We start from the raw sequence: 25,639 nt of genomic DNA on the forward strand, positions 1-25,639 counted from the left end.
CAGCGGCCGGCACCGTGCACTCTTTTGCCTTCTGGGAGCGTCCCAGCTGGGTGCCCCAGGGGACTGTGTGCATGTGCTTTAGCCACTGCTGGGTTACGAAGCTCAGAGAGGGGCAGAGGGGTCCGTGGACCCCCGCGGCCGATTTCATTGTGTGGTCCTGCACCTCCAACCAGGGGGCACCTCGAGGCCCCCACCCCTGGGCAGCCCCGCCTCCGGCGAGCACATCGAGGCTGCATTTGTCTAATGGTTTGAAGTTGGAAATGGCAGTTTTTGATGCCACGGGTGTTTGGATGTTTTTTCGCCCCCGACAGGAAATCCTAAGTTGATCTACTTAATTAGCCGATCGAGCTGGTGAGCGGGACGATGGTGTCTACCTAGTAGGGCTAGGAGCCAGCCTGTGGGTTTAAACCCCAGCTGGGGCCTTAGCTCCCAGCCCGAGGCACTTCCGCCTCTGTCTTCGTGCCTCAGTTTTGGGTCTGGGAGATGGGTACTGACAGCTCTAAGGCGAGGAAGGTGCAGGTGCTTGAACTGAGACGCGTCGTGGGTGAGGAGGACACACGCGCTGCCCAGGGCCGTGGAGGCACCGCTGTGTCAGTGCCGGCCCCTCGTGAGCTCAGAGGCACGGGCTCCCAGGATGGCTTCACGACTTTTCCACCCACCAACGGGGTGATTGTGGCCTCGGGAACACGAGAGGCCCAGCCCCAGCCGGTGCGTGGGAAACCTCAAATCTGCATGATGCTACAGGTTCTTGAGCCCGTGGATTGGCAACATGGCAGAAAGCGTCCACCCTGAAGACGGTGAGGGGCTTTGTGCCATGAGGCCCTAAGGACAGAGCCAGAACTGGGCATGCCTGCCCTGACCTGGGCCCGGCCCTGCCCTCTGCCTTGGTCTCCCTCTGTCCTGGCCTTTGTTAGGGACAGGGGAGGAGAGTCAGGAAGCGGGTGGGCACAGACCCTGAGAGCTCACCTCTGGGGTGCTGTGAGTGGCATTCTGGGTGGCCCCGGAGCCCAGAGCCAGCCCCCGTGGAATGGTCCCCAGAGCCTTCTAGGAAGGCACTCCTGGCTTTGAAGTGGCCTGGGTGGGAACAGCCTTCAGCTCTCCTTCCCGGAGGCTATAGTGGCTGAGGACCCTGGTGCCGGGCACTGTGCCCTCACAGGCCTGCGGTGGGAGGTGCTCCTCCGCTTCTGAGGGCCCTCCCGTTGGTTCCTTGGCAAGTATCGATGGGGGTGGGCAGGCCGTGGCCCCCGCGTCTGTGCCCAGGGCCCCTGGGGGCCTCCTCTCTGCCTCCCAGCACGGGGCTTTCTGCAGTGGGCCCTGCGCTGGGAGATGGGGTGGGGGCTGACTTGAGGGCCCTGCAGCTGGGGGCTGTCCTGCTTGGTCCCCTTAGCTGTGTCCAGAGTGGTGGGCTGGCCAGACGGGGGCCCAGTCAAGGGGGCAGAGCAGGGTCGGGACATGTTCCCGCAGCCTGAGTTCTGGGCTCCCTCTGCTTCCCCTTCTGGACCTCAAGGCTTCGCTTTCTTTCGTGGCCGCCCTCTTCACGCACCCTCAAATTCAAGCAAAGGCCCTTGGCCAGGATTCCGGGGGCCCAGGGAGGGCAGCCCAGCACTGTCCCTGTCTGGAAGTTAGTGCTGGGAGAGGCTCACCAGCCAGCCCCGGCCAGACCCTGTCAGAAGCAAGGGGCTTCTGCTCTCTGAGTCTCGGTTTCCTTTTGTGACTAGGGTCATGGCTGGCTTTTGCCGACAGCCTCCGTGCCTAGTCTTGCTGGGTGGCCAGGGGCAGGAGAGCCCCCGCCCCTGTCGCAGTCAGGCAGACCTACCTGCACCGTCCTCAACACAAATGCTTTTCAGTGATGAGTTCCCCTGGGACAGCCATCCCCTGGGGCATTCTCAGAGAGGGCACCCTGCTGACGAACAGAAGGGCTCCATAAAGCCATCAGGGGCTTCCCCTGCCCCAGGGGGACATCCGGGCCCCGGAAGGCAGTGCGCCCTTTCCTCCGGCTGGTGCCTGTCTTGGCCTGGGGGGTGCCCAGGGAGCAAGAGACACTTGGCAGAGACCGCCCCCCCTGCAGGTTGGGACAGATGGCTCTGAGGAGATACGTGACATGGGGGCTGGGAACAGAGAGGAGGACAGGCCTCACTTGTGGAGGGAGCGGAGAGCACCGGGGTTGCCCCGGGACCGAGGGGGTGGCTGGGCGGTAGGGCTGGCGGTGAGGCAGGAGCTTGGCTGGCACCGAGGGTGCGCGGGAGTCTGGTCAGAACCCCAGGCCCCGTCTAGCTGCTGTGGGGGCCGAGGGGGAAGCAGCTGGGTGACAGGTCCTCCGCAGAGGACCTCTAGTTTGAGGGAGAGCTGACGCATTTGAGAGCAGAGCCAGGACGCTGCTCGGGTTTCTAACCTTCTGTAGACAGAGGTCCGGCAGGAGTGGGTGGGACAAGATCTGGAGCCCACACGAGAGAGGGGCTCCGGGGTCTGGAATCAGGCCCCTGGGGCACAGCCCTTCCCCACGCCTGTGGTCACAGGGGCTCCTCCAGGAAATGAGGCATGGGGCGAGACCAAGGGGCTCAGCCTGGGTGGTGTCTGATCTCTAAGCAAGCTAAGAGGGGTCGGGGATGTGGTGACACCTCTCCTCCTCCTCCTCCTCCCCCTCCTCGTCCTCCTCCTCATTCTCCTCCTCCTCCCCCTCCTCCTCCCTGTCCTCCTCCTCGTTCTCCTCCCACTCCTCCCCCTCCTCCTCCTCCCAGCTCAGCCCTGGGCCGTGCATCTGGGTGCCAGCACCCACATGGCCTTCAGACTGTGACCTTCCCTCCCCTCCCTCCCTCCCCCACTTCCCCTATTGCTCTCACTTCTGTCCCCACTGTGTTCTGCCCGGCTGAAGCCCTGGGACTCCCTTGCCCCATCTCTACACCTGCTCCCCCACACCTCCTGCCCATCCTCGCCCAAGCTCTCCCCCTTCCCTGGGATCCCCCACTGCCCCAAGATCCCCCTGGAAGCCCGGGGCTATCGAAATCTGCACCTCCGAGCTGGGCCCAATGCCGGTCATGCCGGGAGGGAAGGGGAGGGCCGGGCGGGAGGCAGGTCCTGCGCCGATGTGTGAGCAGAGCTGCGGGTTCTCACCAGATGGGCCACGTGGGCCGCCTTCCCTGTGTCAGGTGTCCCCTTGGGACGGGTGCCCCCGACCAGGGAGGAATTTTGCTCCGCGTCAGCCTGCACACCTAGCTGCGTGGCACGGGTCTCCCAGAGTCCTCTCTGTCCGGGCGGCCCGTGCGACCTCTGCGCATTGGCCAGCTCCGGGAATTCGGTGGACACCTGGGTGACGTGGCCCCTCGCCGGCCTGGCCTGCCACTCGCTGGGTGCGCAACAGACCCGCTCGGGATGTGAAGGGCTCTGGGCGCCCTGGGGGTGGCGGTGCCCTGTGGGCCGGGGGTGCTGCCCTGTCTGCCACTGTGCGCTCCCACCCGCCGTGTTCCCTGAAGGGTCCAAGAAGGAACCGAGAGCTGTGTTCCACCTTAGGAGCCCTCTGTGAGGGCCCTCTGTGAGGAGCCCACCTTAGGAGACCTCAGGGGTCACTGGGAAAGAGGCGGGAGGCAGGGGGATGCCGGGCATCAGTGCCAGTGTGAGGTCCTAGCTCGGCGTGGCCGGGTCCCCAGGTCCTCCTCCTCCTTGAAGCAGGCTGAAACCTCCCTCCTCAGCTCTGATAGCGGGTATGGCCCCGCGGGCTCCGCCCCGTGCCAGCCCCGCTCCGCGCTTCCTCTCTGCCCGCCCTGCGCACGCCCTCCTCCTCCTGTGTCCTCCGCGGCCCGTGGACCCCCCTCCCAGCCCCCGCCCAGCACAGCCCTGTGTCCGTCCCGCCTGCTCGCTGCCCTGGCTGCCTTGCGCCTCGCTCTGCTTTGCAGTGTTGTGTCGTGAGCCCGGGCCGTGCTGCCGCCAGCGCCGCTCCGCGCGCACGCTGGAAAGGCCCTGACCTCTGGCCTCTGCTTCCCCCAGGGCCTTCGTGTACCTGAGCAACCTGCTGTACCCCGTGCCCCTGGTGCACCGCGTGGCCGTCGTCAGCGAGAAGGGAGAGGTGAAGGGCTTCCTCCGCGTGGCCGTCCAGGCCACTTCAGGTGCGTGTGGGGCGGCCCGGGCGGAGGGCCCCGTGGGCACCACGCAGTGGCCGGAGCGCCACCGGCCGCCTCTGTGTCTCCGGCTCCCGGCCGGCACACGGGCTGCTGGCTCCAGGAGAAGCCTCTGCCGCCCAGCTCTGCGCTCCGGCCTTCCAGACACTCCCGGGTCAGGTCGGCCGGGGTCCTAGGAGACTGTGCGGGCCGAGCCCAGGGCTGTCCGAACCCGCTCCGGTTCGGGGGCCCTCCTCCCTCCCATTAGACAGCCCCAGGTGGACCCAGAGACCGACCGGCTCCAGACCCCAGCCTGGTGCGGAGCGGCCGCTCCCCGGCGGTCTCTGAGCCCAGCACAGGCGTGCAGACTGCAGCCCGGACCGGGGCCACGGCAGCCCTCAGAGCCTCTCTCGAGACTCCCCGGTGTGCCCCGCTTGTGGGCCCCGTGGCCTCCCTGGAGCTGGCCTTTCTCCCCAGAGGGTGTGCACACACCCCCCCCCCCCCCCCACTGTGGGCCTGCAGAGGTGGACACCCTCTTGCCGCTGAGCCCTCCCCTCACCCCCGGCCGGGGTCCCGGGACAGGAGAGCCACAGAATGCCTTTGAGTCTGGGTTTGCTTCCCTGTAAATGGCATCCCGTTTGAAGCTCCCTACCCAATAGGAGTGTCGAAAGATTGTTCCAGAACGCAGATGTGGGCATGCTTAGCCACCAGAAAGCTGCAGGCCAGAGAGGGCCTAGTGTTCGTGCTCTAATGGCCGTTGCTCCCTTCTCTGCCCTCGGGCCCCCAGCCCCTCCACCATGGCCTCCTTCTGTCTCCTCCCACTGCCTGGGCAGCCTGGGGAGATAATGAAGCAGAAAACATGCAGAAATGCCGAGCAACTCCCAGACTAGGTGGGGCTGGGCTGCTCCAGAATGCTCCAGCCGCTGAAAGGGTCTCGAGTCACCCCACCCCACTTGAAGCCGCTCCAGGCGGTTTTGGTTACACCTTTAGGATTCTTTTGTCAAATTCTCACTAGCCTGTAATTTCCAGATACTCTTTACAGCGCTTCCCAGTCATGTCACTGTGGTGCCGAGATCCCCCGGGGACCCCGAATGGGGGAAAGGACAGAGGACGGGGATTCTAGGGACGTCTAGTGCCACAGCCATTCCTCAAGGGGGACCCTGTCCCTGTCATCTTGGAGGGGCTCTGTCCCCCTGAGATCTTGGCCCTTTGTGACCAGCCTGAGCCCCGATGCAGCCGGTCCCACAGAGTGGCCTGCTTTATAGGCGAACGCTGTGTGTATTTGGGCCACACCTGATATTCCCTCTCCAGTGGCTACAATGGAGAAGGAGCCACTTGGAAAAGCTCCGGTGGTCACACGTCACACCTGTCCTGCAAGTGTCAGCTTGCAGGACCCCTCAGCACCGAGTGGAGGGGCCGGCCCCGGGCCCTCAGGCAGCTGGGGTAGAGAGCACAGCAGGGTTTTGCCCCGCCCCCCTGGGGGCCCCAGAAGAGGAGGTCAGAGCCCCTGGATTGTCTGAGAGGCCTCCCAGGGGGGTGGCTGGATTTGGGGTTGGGGAGGCTGACGGAAGCCAGGTCTGGGGGTGTCCCTTGGGAAACAGTGGGAAAGCACAGGACGCCATGAAGGACGGCAAGTGGGGGGCGTGTGGGGAGCAGGCGTGGGAGCTGAGCGGGGGCTGCCTGGGGTCTGGGTGGATGACGGTGGAGTCAAAATCAGGAGGACCCCACGGAGGGGTCTTGCCCCGTACGGCTCTACTGGTGCAGCCGAGTCTGGGGGAGGGCGGGGGTGGCCAGGACTCAGGGAGACGGGCAGTGGTCATAAGGCTGGTTCTGAAAACACGGAGCTGTGGCCCCATCAGAGGAGGCTGTGCTGAGGATGTGGCCCCGCCTGGGTCCTAGGACAGCACAGGCGGGCGACCGGCGTGCCTGGGACGCGTCCTCCTTGTTCTGGGGCCGCGGTGGGTGGCACTGGGGATCCCCCCGTGTGGGCCAGAGTCTGTTCCGGCTCCTGTGCCTTCCCCCCACCTGGCGACTCCACCTGGCCCTGCCACTTCCCCCTGGGGGATGAGCCGGGCCCCGACCGTCTGCTCTGTCCCCATTTCAGCTGATGAAGAGGCCCCCGATTACGGCTCTGGAGTCCGACAGTCAGGAACCGCCAAAATCTCCTTTGATGACCAGCATTTCGAAAAGGTGCCGTGAAGGGTTTGGCCCGGCTGCCCAGCACGAACGCCGGGGGCGGCTGTGCAGCGGGCCCCGGGGCCTCCTGTGTTCCTTCCTCTCCTTCCAAGCCCCAGGCCTCATGGCATGTCCCCCTGTCTCCCACTGTCTGACTTGCCCTGACCCACTGGGTCTCTCTCTGTCCTCGCCACGGCCTCTCCGGGGTCTGTATCTGCTTTCCCTGCCTGGGCCTCAGCTGCGGGCCGGGACACAGAGCAGGTGTGCACCCCCAGACACCGAGATGCCTCCACTCCACCCGCCTTGTCCCCTCCTCGGGCTTGCTCTCCTGGATGCTGTTTCCACCAGCATCTTTGCTCGCCGCCAATATCCCACTGAGAGCCAGAGGGCCCCTCCTCACTGTCTCGACATCAGGTGCCGGGCTGCCCCCGGCCCGGTCCTCCCTCAGAGGAAAGTGCTTTCCACCTGGGCTCCCCTTTCTACTCTCAGGCCAGAGGGTGGAGGAGGGGGAGGGTCCTGCTCAGGGCCCCAGACCGGGCTTAGCTCACAGGCCAGGAGGCTCCTTCCCTCTCCTTCTTTGGCTCTTTCCTAACCTGCCCCCACCTGGCCACCCGTCACCCCGCCTGAACTGCTCCCCCCGCTTTCCCACTGCAGCCAACACAGGCCACGGCAGCCTAGGAGAGGCCGAGGGAGGTGGGCGCCCGTCTGGGCGGGGGTGGGTCTGCAACGCGGGTCCACAAAGGCCCTGACCCGACTCCGGGGCCCTCAGTGGGCTAGAGTGGCCTCACCTGGAGCCGGCTCCCCCTGACTCTGGCCCCCAACCCACGCAGTTCCAGTCCGAGTCCTGCCCCGTGGTGGGGATGTCCCGCTCCGGGACCTCGCAGGAGGAGCTGCGCATCGTGGAAGGTCAGGGCCAGGGTGCGGAGGCAGGGCCCTCGGCCGATGAGGTCAACAACAACACCTGCTCAGGTAGGTTGCCACACCTGCCCCGGGGCCCGGGGCACTGGGACACGGCCCCCGCCCCGCCGTGGCCGGGGAGGCTGTGAGACCTTTCCACGAGAGGACACCGCGTGGGCTCCCCGCCTGACGCCGGGCTCTCGGCCTCTGGGGTGCTGCCACGTTGCTCTGCCCTCGGCCCCCTGCAGCCGTGCCTCCAGAAGGCCTCCTCCTAGACAGCCCTGAGAAAGCCGCCCTGGACGGGCCCCTGGACGCTGCCCTGGACCACCTGCGCTTGGGCAGCACCTTCACCTTCCGTGTGACAGTCCTGCAGGCGTCCAGCATCTCTGCCGAATACGCGGACATCTTCTGCCAGTTCAAGTGAGCCCCCGGCACCCCCTGCTGGCTGGGGACCAGGGCGGGCGCCTAGCACCCCGGTGACCCCCGCCAGTCCCCGGGGACGGGTCCCCCGTCCCGTCTCCTGCACCCAGCCGAGCGTCTCCTCTAACTCTGCAGCTTCATCCATCGCCACGACGAGGCCTTCTCCACGGAGCCCCTCAAGAACACGGGGAGGGGCCCCCCGCTGGGCTTCTACCACGTCCAGAACGTACGTCCTGAGCGCCCCCGCCTCCGCCCCCCTCCCGGGTCTCTGGCTTTGCGGGGCCTCCCCGGAGCTGAGCCGAGCTGTGGTCACTCTCTGTCATACCGTCTCCCTGTCCTGAGCCCCAGCCGTGAGCTGGCGGTGCCCGGGTGTGAGGGCACGGGGCCTCTGGTGCCAGGCAGGGCCGTGGAGGCTGCTGCTGGACAGTCGGGGCCTCGGTGGGCTGCTACCTGGGGGTAGGGGCAACCCGGGGGGCAGATAGGAGCACGGGGAGTCCGGGGTGCCCCACGTGGCGCCGGCCTGCTGCCGGGGAAGAAGAGAGGCAGGGCACACAGAGGGCATCGGAGAGGTCAGGGAAGCCGCAGGTGGGGCACGTCCCAAGCTTGGCTGCGGGAAGAGCGGGACTCAGACTGGAGTGGCTCCGTGAGGCAGGAGAATGTGGCCAGCCAGCCAGCCGGGTGGGGGGGGGAGATGCGCTCCACTTGGCCACGATGAATGCCGCCGGGGGGCAAGGCCTCGGGTGCCCGCCGAGGAGCGTGGATTTGACCCTGAGCGGTACGGCCTGTGGGTGCGGGCTGTGTGGCCCAAGCAGTCACAGGCCCCGCACTCAGAAGGGCCCCACGGACCGGCCCGTGCTGACGCTCAGGCAGCAGGGAGCTAGTGGGTTCTCAGCCAGGGAGGCCGGGCCAGGGGTGAGGGTGTGCAGCCTCCGTTCCTGGGCTCCGGAGCAAAGCTCGCGCCCTGGCGGCCTTGACAACCAAGTTATTGCCTCTCAGCCTTGGAGGCCGGAAGCCCGAGATGCAAGTGTGGGTCGGGTCGTTCCTTCAGTGACCGTGAGGGGGACTCCGTGCTGGGCCTCTCCTGGGCGGATAGATGCGGTCTTCTCTCTGTGTTCTCACACAGTCCTCCCTCTGTGCCTGCCTTCGTGTCCTCATTTCCCCTTTTCATGAGGACAGCCATACCGGATTAGGGCCGCCCTAATGCCCTCATTCTAACTTGGGATAATCTCTCTGAAGAGTCTAGGTCCAGCCACAGGTCCTGGGCATTCAAGCTACAACATAGGAATTGGGGGAGGGGGGCACAATTCAGCCCATAACTCTCAGGGAGTGGGCGAGGGCCCAGGAAGGCTCAGGCCAGGCCACAGACCTTCGTCCCCTTGCCAGCCCGGTGTTCTGAAAGGGCATTCTCGGGGGTCCGGCCTTCAGGGGTGTGATGGGAGGGGAGGCGGGGCAGGAAGGACCAGGTGAGGAGTGTCACCCCTTTCGTGGGCAGAGGTCGGGTCCAGCCGCGGTGTCCAGTCAGGTTCTCCACAGAGGCTGAGCGCTTACCTCTGCAACCTTCCTTCCCTCTCTTGACTGTGGCGTGGCTGCGGCCTCCTGCCTGCTCTCCTCATCCACCAGATCGCAGTGGAGGTGACCAAGTCCTTCATCGAGTACATCAAGAGCCAGCCCATCGTGTTCGAGGTCTTCGGCCATTACCAGCAGCACCCGTTCCCCCCGCTCTGCAAGGACGTGCTCAGGTCAGCAGCCCTGGGTTGGGGGGCTAGCGGCCCCCTTCCCAGACCTCATCCAGCCCCCCCGGGGCGTGGGCCCTCTCCACCTCCCAGCCAGCGAAGCCGGCCTTGCCCCAGACAGGCCTGGTCGGGTGGCTACAGGACCCATGGGCCTTAGATGCCCATTTTCCCTGATGATGGGGCGGCTGGTTACCCAAGGTCAGCGGGACCCAGAGCAAGTCAGAGACATCCCTTCGGGATGTCGGCAAGTTTCTTAAAGAGTACTGCCGTCTGGGCCCAGACCCCTGCGGGTATGGGCCATGTCCCCGGGCCAGGGAAGCGGGCGCTGGGCAGGAGGACGGCCCGGGTGGCCCACGGGGAGACGGCTCCTGCTGCCTACTCACCACTCCACCGCCCGGCTGTCCCTTCCCCCGAGTCCTTGGCCCCCAGACTGAGTGAGGGAACATCTTTCTGTCTCCCTCATTCCACGTGACCTCTGGGGGACTCTGAGGGTAGGCCAGGCTGTCCCTTCTGTGGTCCCCACCCCCCACCTGGGCGCAGGGAGAACGGCACGTGGCTTCTGTGGTGTGGGAGCCTCTGGCCACCTCCGCCCCCCTCTCAGCTGTCCTGGGGGACCCGGAGCTAAGTGGGGCGTCCCGGGTGGTGGAGGAAGAGAAAAGCCATGAGAGGTACTGGTTCCAGGGGGGGTGGCCCCAGGAGCCTCGTCTGTCCTCGGGAGGGCCAGGGGAGGCTCTGTCCTGGAGGCCCCTGGACGGAGAACCAGCGTTCTCGCCCCGTTCTCCTGGACTCGTGGGGCCACCCAGGCAAGGTCTGGGGTCCCCAGGGGCCCTCCTTCCCCATCCAGGCTGCTGGAGGGCCTGAGCCCGGGGCCTTTCCTAGGCCCTGGGAGGCAGGGGGGCAGGCGGAGGCTTGGAGCGGACCGTGCCGTGACTGCCCTCTGCCAGCCTCCTGCCCTTGGCTCCCTCTCCAGCTGGAGGGTCCCAGAGACGCCACCTGCAGCCGCCTCACAGAGGCTCTTCTTCCTCCACAGCCCCCTGAGGCCCTCACGCCGCCATTTCCCGAGGGTCATGCCGCTGTCCAAGCCAGGTAGACGGAGCCCTCCTGAGTCCACCCCCGCGGGAGGGAGGTGCCCACGCTACCCTGGACGCGTTCCCCGCCCCGGGCCTCCTTCCTGAGCGTGCCCCCAGGACGTGGCAGGTCAGGTCTCCCATCAGCGGCTGCCTCTCTCTCTCCCGTCCTCCCCCAGTGCCTGCCACCAAGCTCAGCACCCTCACGCGGCCCTGCCCGGGGCCCTGTCACTGCAAGTACGACGTGCTGGTCTACTTCGAGATCTGTGAGCTGGAGGCCAACGGCGAGTGAGTCCCAGCGCCTGCCGGGGTCGGCAGGGCTCCGGGTGGTGCACGGGGGCACTCTGGGCTCCGGGCCGGACCGCCTCACCTCCGCCAGAAGGCGGGGCTGCTTTCCCTGCCGTGGCCCTTCGGCTCCTCGGGCGGGGGCCGTGTGTGTCTGCGGGGCGGGGCCTTGCCTCACGAATCTCTCTCTTCTAGTTACATTCCCGCGGTGGTGGACCACCGCGGCGGGATGCCATGCATGGGGACCTTCCTGCTCCACCAGGTGCGGAGCGCTCCCCGGCCCTGCCCGCCTCGTGTCCCCTGCCCCGCCCCATGTGACCCCCAGACCATCTGACCGTGTCCTCTCTCCTGGTGCCTGGCAGGGTATCCAGAGACGGATAACCGTGACACTGCTGCACGAGACGGGCAGCCACATCCGCTGGAAGGAAGTCCGAGAGCTTGTCGTGGGTGAGTGAGACGGGTGGGGGCTGCCTTGGGGGCTGGGGCTGGGCCGCTGGGAGCAACGGGGCCCCACCCTCTCCGCCCCCCACCGTCCCGGCCAGGCGGCTGACTGCTAACCACAGCTCTGCCCCTGATGCCGTGTGACTCTGGCTAAGTCGCTTAACCTCTCTGTGCCTCTCTGAAGAGCCTAGGAAAGGAAAGCTCGGACTAGGGTGATGATTCCAAATTTCTATGCAATCACCATGTCAGCTCACCAGGGCTGCCGTGACACAGCACCACAGACTGGCAGCTTAAACAGCAGAAAACGATCCTCCCGTAGACCTGGGGGCCTGAGTCTGAGGGTGTCAGCAGGTGGTCATGCCCCCTCTGAAGCCCGTAGGGGAGAGCCCTTCCTGGAGGTTTGTGAGGAATGTCTGTCCCTCTTCGGCTTGGGGACCCGCCGGCTTTAATGCTTCAACTTGACGTGGCCTCTTCCTATAGAAGAAGCTACTTTCAGGCCTGCTTCCTCCATTGTGACCCCATCTCAACTGATTATACCTGCCGAGACCCTGTCACCAAATAAAGTCACGTTCTGAGGTCCTGCAGGTTAGGACTTCAACACAGCCGTTTTGGGGGGAGGACACAGTTCAACTCCTGGTGGTCACCACGGCTCTTAGACGGTTTTCTTCCATGACCTCACGCTGTGAACTCTTTGGTCTACTAGACGAGTTTCTTGGCCGAGCTATAGACTTTTTCCAGTTTTCATTCAAGGACACGGACACCTGTCCGCCCCTGCCCTTTCTGGATTGATGGATCCCTCTGGAAACCCCATCCTGGGCACTTCTGTGGCCAGAAGGGCAGCAGCTGCAGGGTGCCGTCCCTGGGGCTTGGAGAGGGGGTTCCGAGGGTGCAGGAGCGGGGACATGACCGTGAGACCCATCGTGCTATGCCCAAAAGCGCAGAGCTGTGGACAAGGAGGTTCTGGGGGCCCAGGACAGATGCTTTCGTTTTAGACATCTCGTATCTTTTTTCACGCACACGGTGAAAGGCTGGAGCAGGCGAGCCAATCCTCATCTCAGATGTCGTTTAGGGCCGGCGTGGACAGTGAATCGACTTAAAGAGTTAGCAGACACCCGGCCAGCGCGTGGACCGGATGCAGGCAGGAGTGTGTGTCCCGTGTGTGGGCAGAAAAGGGGAGCTGGTGAAAGGATTTGGGGAGATGCTGGTGTGAACGCCAAGGCCCCCGCTCCACGTTGGGGTGTTTGGGCTGTGCCTCTCTGGGCTTCATAAACCACACGGACCAGCGAGCGGGCTGGGAGCGAATGGGCTCCGGGGCGTCGCTCTCGCAGGCGGAGCACCTGGCCAGGCTCGGAAGGGGCAGAGAACCTCTGCGGAAGCACGCGCTCCAGGGGCCGAGCAGGGATGAGGCTGGCACTGTGGCGAGCTTTCTTCTGGCAGCCGAGCCGTGGGGCACTCCACCTCCAGCCACGGGGACACATGCTGGAGAGCACTTCTCGGGGAGCCCACACCTGCCTTCTCCCAGAGCCCAACAGTTGCAAGAAGGTTCCAGGAAGTGGGGCCAGCAGCTGCCCCGTGTACAGACACAGAATCCTGGCCGGGTCCCGGGCTCTGCCTCACCTCTGTGTGGGGGGCGGCACACAGGGCTTAAGGAGAAAACGTAGTGCGTGTGTGTCCCCTGAAGAAGCAAAGTATTCAACCTAATGCTACCAGGGCAGGAAATTACTAACGGGGTCGCCAGCGGGATTCCTGACTCGCGGTGGATAGGACCACCACCCCAGTGTGGGCGGCTTAGAGGCTTCTGTTGGAAATGTGCCCTGCAGGGAGAGATCTGTGGCCCAGATAGTGTCCTCCCTCCGTCCCTCCGTCCCTCCCTTCCTTCCTTCCTCCCTTCCTTCCTTCCTTCCTTCCTTCCTTCCTCTTTCTCTCTTTCTCTCTCTTTCTTTCTTTCTTGAAGGGAAAGTCTCTCCTTATCTTGCTAAGATTTTCTTTTCCAACGAGAGCCTGTACATTCTAGGCCGAGTGTTTGGAATCTATCAGTTGGGTGCAAGAGAGACAGACCTTGAGAGTGTCTAAGCTGAAAAACTCCAATTACGGGAGGAACGACGGTGGAGTGAGCCAAGGGCGCTCACGCCCGGGCTGGTAGCAGACCTTGCCATGGGCTCCCTGTCCAGCGCTCTTGTGGGCACGTGGGGAACCCGCTCCCTGATGCGGTGTCACGGTTCCGGAGCCCCCGCCCAGGCAGGGACCCAGCACCCCCTTCCGTTGTCCTGAGAGGTGACTGAGCCCATGGCCTTTCCCGTAGGTCGGATTCGAAACACACCAGAAACTGACGAGTCCCTGATCGACCCCAACATCTTGTCTCTCAACATCCTCTCCTCCGGCTACATCCACCCGGCCCAGGACGACCGGTGAGTCCCCTTGGGGTGACAATGGGTTCTGTTCCCAGCTCCCTGGAGACAGGGTCCAGGTCGAGACCCAGGGCGTGCCCTCAGCCGACCTGGCTTTGTAGGGTCCGGTACGTGTCCAGCCCCGAAACTTTTGGGCCTTCCTTTCCGACACCTCCGGAACAGGTGCGGGACGGGCAGGCTCGTGGCCTCCAGGTCCTTTGGTGTGTTTGTCTACACGTTGTCCCATCACTGGCTCTCACATTCGTCCGGCCTGTCCATTCGGTGACCTGGTGGAGGGGCAGCGGGACTCGGGGGTTGATGAGCTGGGTTCTCTCCTCAGGAGTTTTGGGGGGGCAACATGGGGTGGTGCGCAGACAGGCGGTCCTGAATCTCCCCGACCACACTGCTGTGGGTGAGTCCGGGGCTCTGGCCGGGGTCCCTCGGGCTGGGGGTCCTGGATCCGCCAGGCACCATTTGGCACGCGCTCCTTGTCGCTGGGCTATTCCTTTCCGAGCTTGTGGTTAGTGGCCAAGACTCTGCAGCCCGGGCAGCCCCAGCCCCGCCACATCTGGGACAATGGTCGGGGTATGCAAGCCCCCAGGGACACCCTTAGCAGCCCCCGACAAGCCAGCCTTGTTGAGGCTTGCCGGAGGCGAGGGGGCGGGAGGTGAGGGGTGGTATCTGAGGACTGACGGGGCGGGGGGCGGGGGGGAGGGCGGCTCCTAACTGCCGAGAGCTGCCCTGTTGGTGGGGACGTGGGCTTGGCTGTGTCTGAGATGCTGCTTTCTAGGGACTTGGGGGAAGGATGAGGTGTTCCAGAGTGCTGGATGGCTGCTGCGGAGGGCTAGACCTGGCCCAGAAGCAGAAGCTGAGAGTTGACCCTTGGAGTTCACACTCCGGGTGTCCTCACGGGTTCCTGCGACAGCGTCTGCAGGAAAAACTTCTTTGAGGGCTGGGCGTGCTCGGAGGGGACAGGGGACCCCACACTTGCAACGAAGGCTGGGGTCCGTAAACGTAAAAGGACCTGAGGGAATAGTCCTGTCCTGACTCCCGGGTCCAGACGGAGCCTGGGTTCATCATGGACGCCCCAAGGAATGGGCTGTAAGGGAAGCACCCTCAGTGTGGGCAGTTGGGGGGCCAGGAGTCCGAGACCCCCAGAGGGGCAGCTGTGACTCGTTCTAGCCCTGCCCAGGAGCCTCCCAGAAGAAACTCCGCTGCCCTCACGTCCAGGGGAGGGAGGAGTGGGATGCAGAGTGCCGAGGGGGTTCTCGTGATGTGCAGGCTGGGGGGCCCCTCTGAGGCCATGAGAATGCGTCAGAGGAGGCCTGATCCCCAGCCACACGGGGCTGCCTGCAGGGATGTGGGGACCGGGACCCCAGAGGGGAGGGTGGCCCCGGGACCGCCTGTGCCATTGGGGAGGGGTCTGTCTGCCATGCTGAGTGACCTCAGCATCCCCCTGGGCTCTGACCCTTCCTTTGCCCAGGCAACTTCTAGATTTTGGGGGGCAGAAATGGAGTGGGGGCAAAAACAAGCGAGTGGGGGTGGGTACGTTCCCTCTGGGCCTCCCTCCCTGCGCGGTCTCTCTACACTGAGGACCGTGTTTCTGGGTCTTTCCATCGTCCCGCCAGCCTGGCCGAGGGGCCCTTGGCTCTGGGCTACGTCCCGGGGTAGCTTAGGAGGCTGTGGCTCCCGGCTGGACCTCGGGTCAGCAGGGCTGTAGCTAAATAGGTCCACCCCTGTCCCTAGAGGCCCGAGGACCCGTCACTGATGGGGCTTTGGTTCTGCTTCCTGGGAGCTGTGGCAAGTGAGGCTGGCCTCGGGGCAGCTCTGGGGTCCACTGGCCCTGTGTCTTAGGTCAAGGCCCTGGTCCAAGGGTAGAGGAAGGCCCGTCCACAGGGCAGGCCCATAGACCTTGCCAGAGCTGCTTGGGCCTCAGGCTTGGCTCCTGCCCACGCCAGTATAGCCCCAGGACTGCTCTGACCCCCCAGCTTTGCCCCCAGCAAAGTCCTGGGGACCCTCCTCACCTGGCGGCCCAAGGCAGGTGCCGTCCCGAGGCTCCGCTGGCCAAGCCAGCGGGCCCCTTCCCGAGAATCTTCCTCTTCCCCAACCCTGGCTGATGCCCTCAGAGCCCCGTGATGGGCCGCTTGGGTGCGCCCTGCTCCCCCTGGAGACGCTGGGGCTCAGAGACCCCAGGCCCGGCTTGGGCCGAGGGGCTCGGGCTGTCCTCATGCTTTGCCACGACCTCGGCCTCCTCCGCTGCAAGGCCCCACGCTTTGCTCAGAGTGGGCCTGTTGCCGCAGACGGCTGCTCTCCCCGCTGCCCCTCCCCTCGCTGCCGCTGCCCTGCCGCCCCGCTGCCCGCTGTCCCGCCGCCCTGCCCCGCCGCCCTCACTAACCTCTGATTGTTTGTGTTTTGCAGGCAGTTTCTTGATTCGGACATGCCTAGGTATCATTTGTGCCCCTTGGTTTTATTCCAGCCTCTCTCCTTCCCCAGACCCACAGCCCTGACTTTTAATTTCGGCTTTTTGATCCCTTCTACACTCGCTCCCCTTTCCCTCCTGTTTCTCCGTTTTCTTTCGTTTTCTTTCCTCGGAATACTTTTTTGATTTTCTCTGTTGCTTCCTCTTCCCACCCCCTCCCTCCCTCTTGGCTGAGCTCCTTCCCGTACTCTTGATTTTGGCTGCATCCGTAGTTTCCCGCCCGCCCCTCCGTAGACACTGGCTGGCCTCCTGCTCCTCCCGCCCCTGAGCCTTGCCCGCCCCGCACTGACCCACCCCTGCCGGAGCAGGAGCCGGTGCCCCCCGCATGCAGGCTGGCCGCACCAGCCCCACTCCCTGCAAGGTGAAAGAGAAAAGGGGGAGGAGGGGCCGGCGCTGGGCCCGGGACGGGAGGGCAGACGGGTACCGGCCCTGCAAGGGACCTCTGCACCATACCCTCCGCTGCTGGGCGGTTGCCCGGCCAGGCTGGCCACCACACACCCTGTTTGCAAGCAGGTGGGCGGTGAAGTTGGGAAGGGCCCAGTAGGTCTCGGGACTCACCCGGGTGGCCCCAGGTCCAAACCCCCCGGAGGCAGGGGTTCCCGGGCAGGGGATGCCCTCTCTGAGTTGAGTGGGACCCCTGCCAGTGCCCACCGGGTGCAAGGGTCAGTGAGGCCCTGGGCACGGACAGCCTCAGGGTTCCTAATCAGGACCGTCCCTGAGACCCAAGTCTGTTCTGGGCAGAGGGTCAAGGTCGTCTCCCTCTGGGTCCTGTGGATTGTGGTCAGAGCTCCGTGCTGGTGGTCTCGCAGGACAGCCGTTTTGGAAGGCGAAGTGAGCAGTTGGAAGGCTTCCGGCAAACGTTTGAGCCTTGAGGCTGCATGGTAGCTTGAGCCGGGTAGGGGTGGTGCCTGCTCCTCTTCTGGAAGGAGCCCCAGGGCGGGGCAGGGGGCACGGCAGGACTGAGTCATGGCCGTGAGGGTCACTGTGAGTGCGACCCGGGCACTTGGAGCCTAGGCCCCAGGGAGGGCGGCAGGCTGTGGTCCCGCCGGTGTGACCCTCGGGGCGCACTCGAACATCGCACCTGTTGGGTGAACCCATCTTTTCCAGAGCCTGCTGCGGGCCCTCTGGGGACCCTGTCAGGGGAGAACTAGGGTGGCAGTGGCTGCCCCAGAAAAGGGGGCACGGCCGGGCCGGCCGGAAGGGACCCGTCTCTCCGGGCCATGCGCTGGAGGAGGTCGGGCCGGGAGCCGGGCTGGTTAAGGCCGTGTCGCTGCTCTCAGAAGGCTCTGGGCTGGGAGCCCCTGGCTCGGGTTCATCCCCTGGGCGGGACCCAAGTTAAGGGCTGTTTCCTTGATGAGTGGAGACCTCCAGGCGGGTCGGTGTGAGGGCTCGAGGGGGCGTGACTGTTTTGTCCACGTTTGAGCTGCCACAGCCAGCGCAGGGGGATAGAGGGGCGCTTGGCAGTCCTCAACCCGCCCCCCAGACACAGACCTCCCGGAAGGTTCTGGGGAGAGACAATGCCCCGTGGCCAGGGGGAGGTGTGGCACCAGGAAAGGGAACCAGTTTTCCTTTCCGGCAGGGCTTTCTTTGCCAGCCCCCCAACGTCATGAGGCCCTCACCCCTGCACCTGAGCGGGGAGCACCGTCCCCCCAGTTCCAGAAGAGGGCTCACTGGCCCCAGTGGGCTTGGCCAGTAAGAGGAGGCCTAGGGCACTGAGAGCGAAATGGGGGTCAGAGCCCCAAGACTCGGGCTTGCGCTTCCCCACAGGGCCCGGCTCTGCGGGGCAGGGAGCCACCGTGGCGGCGGGACCGGGGACTGGCGGGACCGTGGGAGGTGGCGGAGGGAGGGTCTTGTCCCACGAGTGCGGACAGCCTGGCAGTGCCCTCCTCTGGCCCAGTGAGTGTGGACAGGTGGCAGAGCCTTCGGGAACCTTGTTCTCCTTCCCCCTTAGAAAGGGGATAATTTCGCCGCTGCCTGAATGGCCGAGACACACACGGCCTCACCCCTCACCCCTGACCACCCCTCACCCCTCACCCCTCATCCCCTCACCCGCATCCACTTACCCCTCACCCCTTATCCCCTCACCCCTCACCCCTGACCACTTATACTCACCCTTCATCCCCTCATCCACTCACCCCCTCACCCCTCAGCCCGACCACTTATCTCTCACCTGTCATCCCCTCACCCCTCACCCCCCACCCCTGACCACTTATCCTTCACCCCTCATCCCCTCACCCCTCACCCTGTCACCCCCAACCACTTATCCCTCACCCCTCATCCCCTCACTCCTAACCCGTCACCCCAACCACTTACCCCTCACCCCTTATTCCCTCACCCCTCACCTCTCATCCCCTCACCCCTTACCACTTATCTCTCACCCTTCATCCCCTCACCCCTCACCTCTCATCCCCTCACCCCCGACCACTTATCCCTCACTCCTCATCCCCTCATCCCCTCACCCCCTCACCCCTCACCCCTGACCACTTATCCCTCACCCCTCATCCCCTCACTCCTCACCCGTCACCCCCAACCACTTACCCCTCACCTCTCGTCCCCTCACCCCTCACCCCTGACCACTTACCCTCACCCTTCATCCCCTCATCCACTCACCCCCTCACCCCTCAGCCCGACCACTTATCTCTCACCTGTCATCCCCTCACCCCTCACCTCTCATCCCCTCACCCCTCACCCCCGACCACTTACCCCTCACCCCCTCACCCCTCACCCCTCGTCCCCTCACCCCTCATCCCCTCACCTCCTCTCCCCCCACCCTTCACCCCTCACCCCCAACCACTTATTCCCTCACCTCCTCACCTCCTACACTCTTACCCCTCTCCCATCATCCCCTCATCCCTCAGCACTTATCTCCTCGCCCCTCACCCCCTTATCCTCTCACTCCTTCATCTCCTTACCTCCTCACTCCTTACCTTCTTATTCCCTCACCTCCTCACCCTTCACCCTCTCATTGCCTCATCCCTTACTCCCTCACCCCTCACCTCTTATCCCCTCACCCCTTCACCCCCTCACCCCTGCCTTCATCCTTTCATCCCTTCACCCCCTCACCCCCTCACCTGCCCACTTCCTCGTCCCCTCAGTCCCTCAATCGTCTCATTTCGCCTTTTCCTTCTGGTCCAAGGACTCTCGCACGGCACGGTGGGGGAGGCCGCTGAGCCCTCCATGTGTCGCATCAGGTGCAGCAGGATCCCCAAGGCTGGGGTTCGAGCCCATTGCCCCGCTCCCAGCTGTGTGACCGTGCTGGGGTCACCCTCCTCACTGGACACGAGGGCTGTCCCGGCTGCAGTCCAGGGGGCTCCGTCCTGGAAGTCTGCCTGTCAGTTCGCCTTCCCCAGGGCCACTCTTGAGAGTACTTCTCTTCTAGAAACGTACTTCCTAGAGCGTTATGAGTTTCTTGTTGAAACTTTGAGCACGGGGTTTGATTTTCAGATTCTCAACAAACCCGTTCGCATCAGGATGCCCAGCTGGCCTGCCCACTAACCTACCACAGCTGAGACACTTGTCACAGGCGCCGGGTACAAGTCACAACACAGTTGTCTAAACGTCTAAATCGGCCACGTGCAGCCGGCATGCGAGAGTCCCATCGGGAATGCCCAGGCCCTGTGTGCTGGGAGCCCCGACCTCCCGATTACCCTACCCTGGCAGCCCGGCCCCACCTGAGCCCCGCGGGGACGCGCGCGGGCGCACAGCCCGTTGGGTTGGGCAGGGCATCCGAGGGGACATGAGACGCCTGCCCCTGTCCTGGCCGGTGTAGCCGCTGAAACTTTCTGAGCAAGAGTCGACACGGACAAAACATTGGAGAGCGTATGACGTTTTCTCTGTCGACAAACTTTTTAAGTGACTTTTTGGTTTTCCCCACATGGGTCCTCCTTTGTTTGAGCATCAAGCTCCACGTCCCATCACTGAATTGGGGGTGGTCCCGTTTCTGGGCCCCTGCGGCCCCACCCTCGTGCGTGGCTAGAGGAGAGCTGGCCGAGAGACCTCCCAGCCTGGGACCCCGCCCCACCCGGCGTGAGCGGCTCTGTGTTGAGACATGGCCGGAGGCGGCTGGACTGGACCAGGGATGTCTCAGAGGACGGGGCGCCTTGATCCCGAGCCCCGCAGTCGGCTGCAGAAGGATCTGTGCAGGGCGGCATTTTCCTTCCAGAGGGAGGGCCCCGTGGGAACCCCTAGGGCTCTGCCGTGGGCCAAGCCTTGCCCTGCCCGCTGCTCTTTCTACACAAGGGTGGCCCGGAGAAGGGCTGAGGACCGGGGCCGTGGCTGGGACCTCACTGGAGGAGGGACACGTGCTCTGGCCTGTTTCCCCAGATGGGCTGGATCCCGAGGGCCCGCGGGCTGGTGGGGTGGGCCAAGCCCAAGGGGAGGCGCCGGAGTGGGCTCGGGTGCTCCACTCGCGAGGTGGCCGCATCCCAGTGTTTCTGCCTCAGTGGGTCAGTGGGTTGGGGTGGGGCCTGAGAATCCGCACTGCTAACAGCGCGGCGTCCCGAGTGGTGCTGCCGCTTCGGGTCCGGGGACCCCACGTCCGGGCCGCACGGTTCCCCGAGGAGTTGTGTCTGAGGGACTGGCTGGGTGTCGGGTGGGGCAGTGTGAGGGGTGCTGTGGGGAATGGGGCTCTCTTCTGGGGGTGACCTGATGCCCAGAGAGATCTCCAGAGCCCTGCGCCTGTTCACAAGTGGGGGTCCGGTATGGTACCCACGGCCTCCCATGGCATCCTGGCTCACTACGGCTCCCTCTCTGGCTCTCTGGGTCTTAGTTTCCTGCTTCCTGATCAAGGGGGCACCAATCAACGGTTCCCATGCTGCGTCCTGCAGGCTTGGTGTCCTACGTGGCTGTCTAGGTCCCACATCGGGGGGGCCACCGCCCTCTGCACCCCAAGCACACCTGCCGTCATCTGGGCGGGACCTCCCTCTGCAGAGGCTTCAGGGGCTCGGGAGTGTTGTTGGGGACCCTTCCTGCCTGGGGCTCCGGGGTCTGGCACCCACGGCTGGCTGGGGGCTGACCAGTGGTTTGGAGCCAGCTATGGACAGCAGCTTGGCTATGCCAGGTCAGACCCCGGCCATCTTGGCACCTGGGGAACGGTGCGGTGAAAGGTGCCATCCTAGGCTGTGGATGTGGGCCCAAGAGGGTCCCTGAACTGTGGGTCTACGTATGAGGTGACGGGGGGGTGGGACCCTCTTGGGCCCACATCCACAGCCTAGGATGGCCACCTTTCACCGCCACCGTTCCCCAGGTGCCAAGATGGCCGGGGTACTGCCCTGGCATAGCCAAGCTGCTGTCCATAGCTGGCTCCCAAACCACTGGTCCGCCCCCAGCCAGCCGTGGTGCCAGACCCCGGAAGCCCCAAGGCAGGAAGGGTCCCCAACAACACTCCCGAAGCCCCTGAAGCCTCTGCAGAGAGGTAGGTCCCGCCCGAGGCTGAGGGGCTCCAGACGAGGCGGGGACCCAGCTCCTGATGCCCGAGTAGGAGCCTGCCCTGGGAGGGGCACACAGAGAGTGCACGCTGGTGTAGAAACCGTGCTGGTCCCCCGATCTCGGGCCAGTGGTGGGGGCAGGGCTGGGTCCACACGGCCGGAGCGCTTGCAGCGGAACGGAAGCCGGCGGTGTTCTTTAGCGACTTTTGAGGCGGGGTGACAGAGGGGACCGCACCGAGCTGAGGCCGTGGGCCCAGCTGGAGGGTTTGGGGCTGGCTGCCCTACTTGGGCGGGGGCCCCAGGCTAGCCGTCCCCGGTGTGTCATCGGGGCCTCTAGGAGGCGAGGACTAAGGATGATGACCCCCGGGCCCCGCCCTCGGGCACCTCGTACTGGCTCGTTCAGCCCGCAGCACGTCTCCATGGGCTGCAGTGCCTGCCGGTGGTCCGTCCAGGAAGCAGGGTACAGAGATGTCTGGCGACGGCCCGGGGTCGAGCGGCTGTGCGGGAGCATTCGGATGCCCGGCGGTCCGGAGGGCGTTTGGGCCGGGCTGCCGTGGACCACCGGCCGTGCCTGCGGGCCTGCGGCGTCTGGGGGCCCCCGGGACGAGGGGTGTCCCTTTAGGTCTGGGTCCACGGGTCCACGGGTACCCGCCTGGTCCTGCTGGGGTGGACCCAAAGCTCTCAGCGCAGACGCGGGGGGCCGGGGGTCGGAGAGGGCCCCGCCCGCCCGCCCCGTGAGGCGCTTCGGCGGCCGGCGGGACACCACACACGCCCCGCTCGCTGTCGGTTAGCTTGTACCCGGCCGTGTGACCGTGCTCGTTCTGACTTGTCCATCTCTTCTGTGTGTACGTGTGTGTCCTGGCTCCTCCACCTTTAGCGTTTCTTTCGTTCGGAAATGACACTAGGTACAGCTCTCTTTTCTCTTCCGCGCTGGCTTGGTCCGTCCCTCTTCTGCTTTTCAGTCCCCTTTCTCCTGCGACGTCTCCCCTGCGCTCTTCTGCCAGTTCTCCGGTCACCCCGCTGTCCTCACGTCCCTTCCCCTGGGTCTTTGTCCTCGGTGACGTGTGTGTGACAGCGGCCCTGCCCCGTCCCACTGCTTCGCCCCGTGCCCCTGAGCGTGTCACGGGGAGCCCGTCCGCGCCTCGGCGTGGCCTCGCTCCTCCTGGCCGCCCTCCGTGCCCCTGGGCCGGGCCGGCTCCTCGTGGGGGGGGGGGGGGCCCGGTGGGGCCAGGGCGTGAGCCGCTGCCAGCGGTCTGTGTCTTTGAGGATGCTTGGATGGAAACGGGGCAAGGCTGGGGGCTGAGCGGCCACACTGTGGACTGAGGCAAATTTACCACCTCAGATAGGATCCTCGAATGCCCACCCGGCCTCGGACAAGAGTTTAGGAGCTCTGCCGGGTGGTTGAAAACAGGAGCTATCCTGTAATAGGAAACCCTGCCCCGGAGCGGAGGCCGCTGAAGGGTGTGATGTCCCGCCTCCCAGGGGCGGCTTAGGCTGCCCTCAGAGGGGCCACGGGCCTCCGGCTCTGCTCACAATCTTTCTGGGTTCGAGATGGGGACAGGGAGCAGGGCCCACCACCTGCTCTGTGCTAAACCGAGAGGAGCCTGGCCGCGGGGGGTGGGGGCGAGGCCATCTGCCCCGGGCCACCCTGCTTCCACTCCAAGTGTCCTCCCCCAAGGGAGGAGATGGGCCACACAAGGTTTTGGCAAACCTGGGCAGGTCGGGACCTCCTTACTCAGACGGGGCAGGAAGGGGCGGCCCCCTTCTGCCCTCTCCGCGTCTCTCACCCCTGTCTGCCCCCACCTCCCCTCCTCTCCCTCCCTCTTTCCCTTTGTTGCTGTGTCCCAGCCCGCTTGCCTCCTGCCCTCCCTTCCCTGCCCCCTCTGCCCCCGCCTCAGCGTCTGCGCTGCGGCTGCCCCGTCCGTCCGTCCGTCCGCAGGGGAGTCCCCCACCCAGCCCGGTCCCCAGTAAGGAGGAACCTACTGTTCTCCTCGACCCGCCGCCCGGGCTTCCTGACCGGTGGCCCATAGGTCTCTCTGTCTGTGTCTGTCCATCTGCATGTCCCCAGCCCACAAGCGCGGCCCGTGTGCTGCTACATTTGACCTTGTCTCTGCTTCCTTCCAGGACCTTTTACCAGTTTGAGGCCGCGTGGGACAGCTCCATGCACAACTCTCTGCTGCTGAACCGGGTCACCCCGTACCGAGAGAAAATCTACATGACCCTCTCGGCTTACATTGAGGTGAGAAATCTGTGCCAAGGGTGCACCCCCAAATCGCTGCCCCCCAAGTCTGAGATGCTTGCCAAGGGGCAGTGGGGGCCCTGGGTAGCCCCGGACAGAGGACTTGTCAAGTTCTTATTCAATCCACCTACTCCTAATGGCGCCGTTCCCCCTCCCAGCACTATGTTCAGTGAGGCTTTGACCTCGGGGTTGCGGGAGGCCTGCGTCCATGTTCCGGGCAGCCTGAACCAAGAGCCTGCCCAACCCCGTCCCCGGGGTCTTGCGCTGTGCCTTCCCTGCCAAGCACAGCGGGTGGCCCGGAGCACGGGCGTTGCCAGCTGGGTGCAACAGCGAGGACCCAGCAGCCCGGAGGGTGGCGGCTGGTGGCACGGTGGCACCCCACCTCCCCTCCCAGCCCGATTGCTCCGGCTGTGGGAAGGGAGCGTCCCGACTGCCTCTCGGGGGTGGCGGTTTGCGGGGGAAGCACTGGCTGGGCCCTGCCGCCGTGAGTCCCGGCCCACAGCGGCCCTGCCGGCACCTGCTGTTGAGCTGCAGGAAAACAAGAGAAGCAGCGGTGTGAGAAACGGCGTGTCAGGGCCCCGGGAAGTCATCTAGAGTTAAAATGTGGGTGGGAAGCCAGGATCTGGTTTGATCTTCACAGGTGTTTTTGGGAGCGTGTTGCCCCATCCCATGGCAAGGTGGCGGGGGCCTGACAGGGTGAGGCCTGTGTCTGGGACCTTCGGGGTCCCCGGCACCCACGCCAGCCCTCTGCGGCCCAGGGAGGCGGGGCCCTGGCTCTCTCCCGGCAGTCTCCTGGCGGGGGGGGGGGGGGGGTGCAGGGAGCTCGCACCTGGGTGGGGGGCCAGGGCAGAGACCCACGAAGGTCTGGGGCTGTCGGTCAGTGACTTGTGCGCCCCGGGAGGTTAGAAGGGGGCCTGGGGCCCGGGTGCCGCGGGGTGCTCCTGAGCCCCCCTGCCCCCCACTGCAGATGGAGAACTGCACCCAGCCAGCCGTCATCACCAAGGACTTCTGCATGGTCTTCTACTCTCGGGATGCCAAGCTGCCCGCCTCGCGCTCCATCCGCAACCTGTTTGGCAGCGGGAGCCTGCGGGCCTCGGAGAGGTGAGCCTGCCCTCGGGGGGTGGCCCAGGGGTCTGCTGTCCGGCACTCTGGCCCCAGTGAGGACAGACCGGACTCTGCACGGGGAGCGGCTGGCGTGTCTGGCAGAGGCTCGAGTGACACGCCGGCTTCAGGCGGGCCCAGACCAGAAGGCAGACTGGCCACTGTCCCAACCAGTCCCCTGCATTCAGAGCCTCTCACCTGCCCCTGATGTTGGGGTCAGTGGAGGCCATGGGACACAGATGGCACATTGAGGGGCGTGAGAGAGCCCGAGTCTGCCCACAGGCATGCGGGAGAAGGCCTGGGGGGTTTGCCCTTCGGCCCTCCTGTGGGTGGTCCTGGGCCCGCTTCCCCTTAGGACCTCAGGGCCGTGCCATCAGGCCTGGGGGCTGCGACTGGAGAGAGGGCATTCTGGACAGGGCCTCTTGCCATTGGAGGCTGGCAGTGCCCGAGGGAGGAGAGTGTCAGGCCCAGGCCCAGCCCTCCCTTCTTGCTCTCTGACCTGTCCCTGCATTCCTGGGGCGGGGAGAGGTGGTGAACAAGAGTGTCACGGCAGTGAGGAGAGACCACCAGGCCACCTGTGCTCACCTTCGGTGAGGCTCCCCATGCTGTCTCATGGACCCCAGTGTGCGGGACACCTGGGCACAGCCAGGAGGACAGAGTCTGGGGCTCAGGACTTAGTGGCCTTGGGCTGGCTGTAACCCGGCCACGCAGGGTCACCTAGTGAGCACGGGATACCGCCTGCGAGCCTGGCTCCCCCCTGTGCAAAGGTTCGTGGCGCGCACTTGGCGAAATCGCGGTCCCTGGCAAGAGGGGGCCCGGAGGGGTCTGGGAAGGGGACCGCCCACACGTGGCTGCAGCTCAGGGCCCCCGCGGCCCCGCGCAGGGCCACCCGGCATGG

General features: G+C 65.2%; 1 protein-coding gene across 16 annotated transcripts in view; it reads left to right on the plus strand.

Annotated features, from left to right (window-relative positions):
- The window catches only part of KIF1A (kinesin family member 1A), a 95,447-nt gene that overhangs the window by 64,093 nt on the left and 5,715 nt on the right, over window positions 1–25,639 (plus strand). For 9 of the 16 annotated variants that reach the window (XM_053902684.1, XM_053902730.1, XM_053902734.1 and 6 more), the window contains 14 exons: window positions 3,982–4,100; window positions 6,196–6,281; window positions 7,097–7,235; window positions 7,412–7,583; window positions 7,719–7,809; window positions 9,204–9,322; window positions 10,347–10,402; window positions 10,563–10,671; window positions 10,864–10,930; window positions 11,031–11,115; window positions 13,412–13,517; window positions 15,915–15,941; window positions 23,526–23,640; window positions 24,608–24,741. In XM_053902684.1, the coding sequence (XP_053758659.1) occupies window positions 3,982–4,100; window positions 6,196–6,281; window positions 7,097–7,235; window positions 7,412–7,583; window positions 7,719–7,809; window positions 9,204–9,322; window positions 10,347–10,402; window positions 10,563–10,671; window positions 10,864–10,930; window positions 11,031–11,115; window positions 13,412–13,517; window positions 15,915–15,941; window positions 23,526–23,640; window positions 24,608–24,741 (1,425 nt within the window). The remainder of the gene's footprint in view (window positions 1–3,981; window positions 4,101–6,195; window positions 6,282–7,096; window positions 7,236–7,411; window positions 7,584–7,718; window positions 7,810–9,203; window positions 9,323–10,346; window positions 10,403–10,562; window positions 10,672–10,863; window positions 10,931–11,030; window positions 11,116–13,411; window positions 13,518–15,914; window positions 15,942–23,525; window positions 23,641–24,607; window positions 24,742–25,639) is intronic. The other 7 variants (XM_053902732.1, XM_053902707.1, XM_053902741.1 and 4 more) reach the window with 1 other exon arrangement.

The sequence above is a fragment of the Panthera pardus genome, unplaced genomic scaffold, assembly GCF_024362965.1.
Source record: "Panthera pardus isolate Hobbes unplaced genomic scaffold, ASM2436296v1 HiC_scaffold_10, whole genome shotgun sequence".
Taxonomy (NCBI): Eukaryota; Metazoa; Chordata; class Mammalia; order Carnivora; family Felidae; genus Panthera; species Panthera pardus.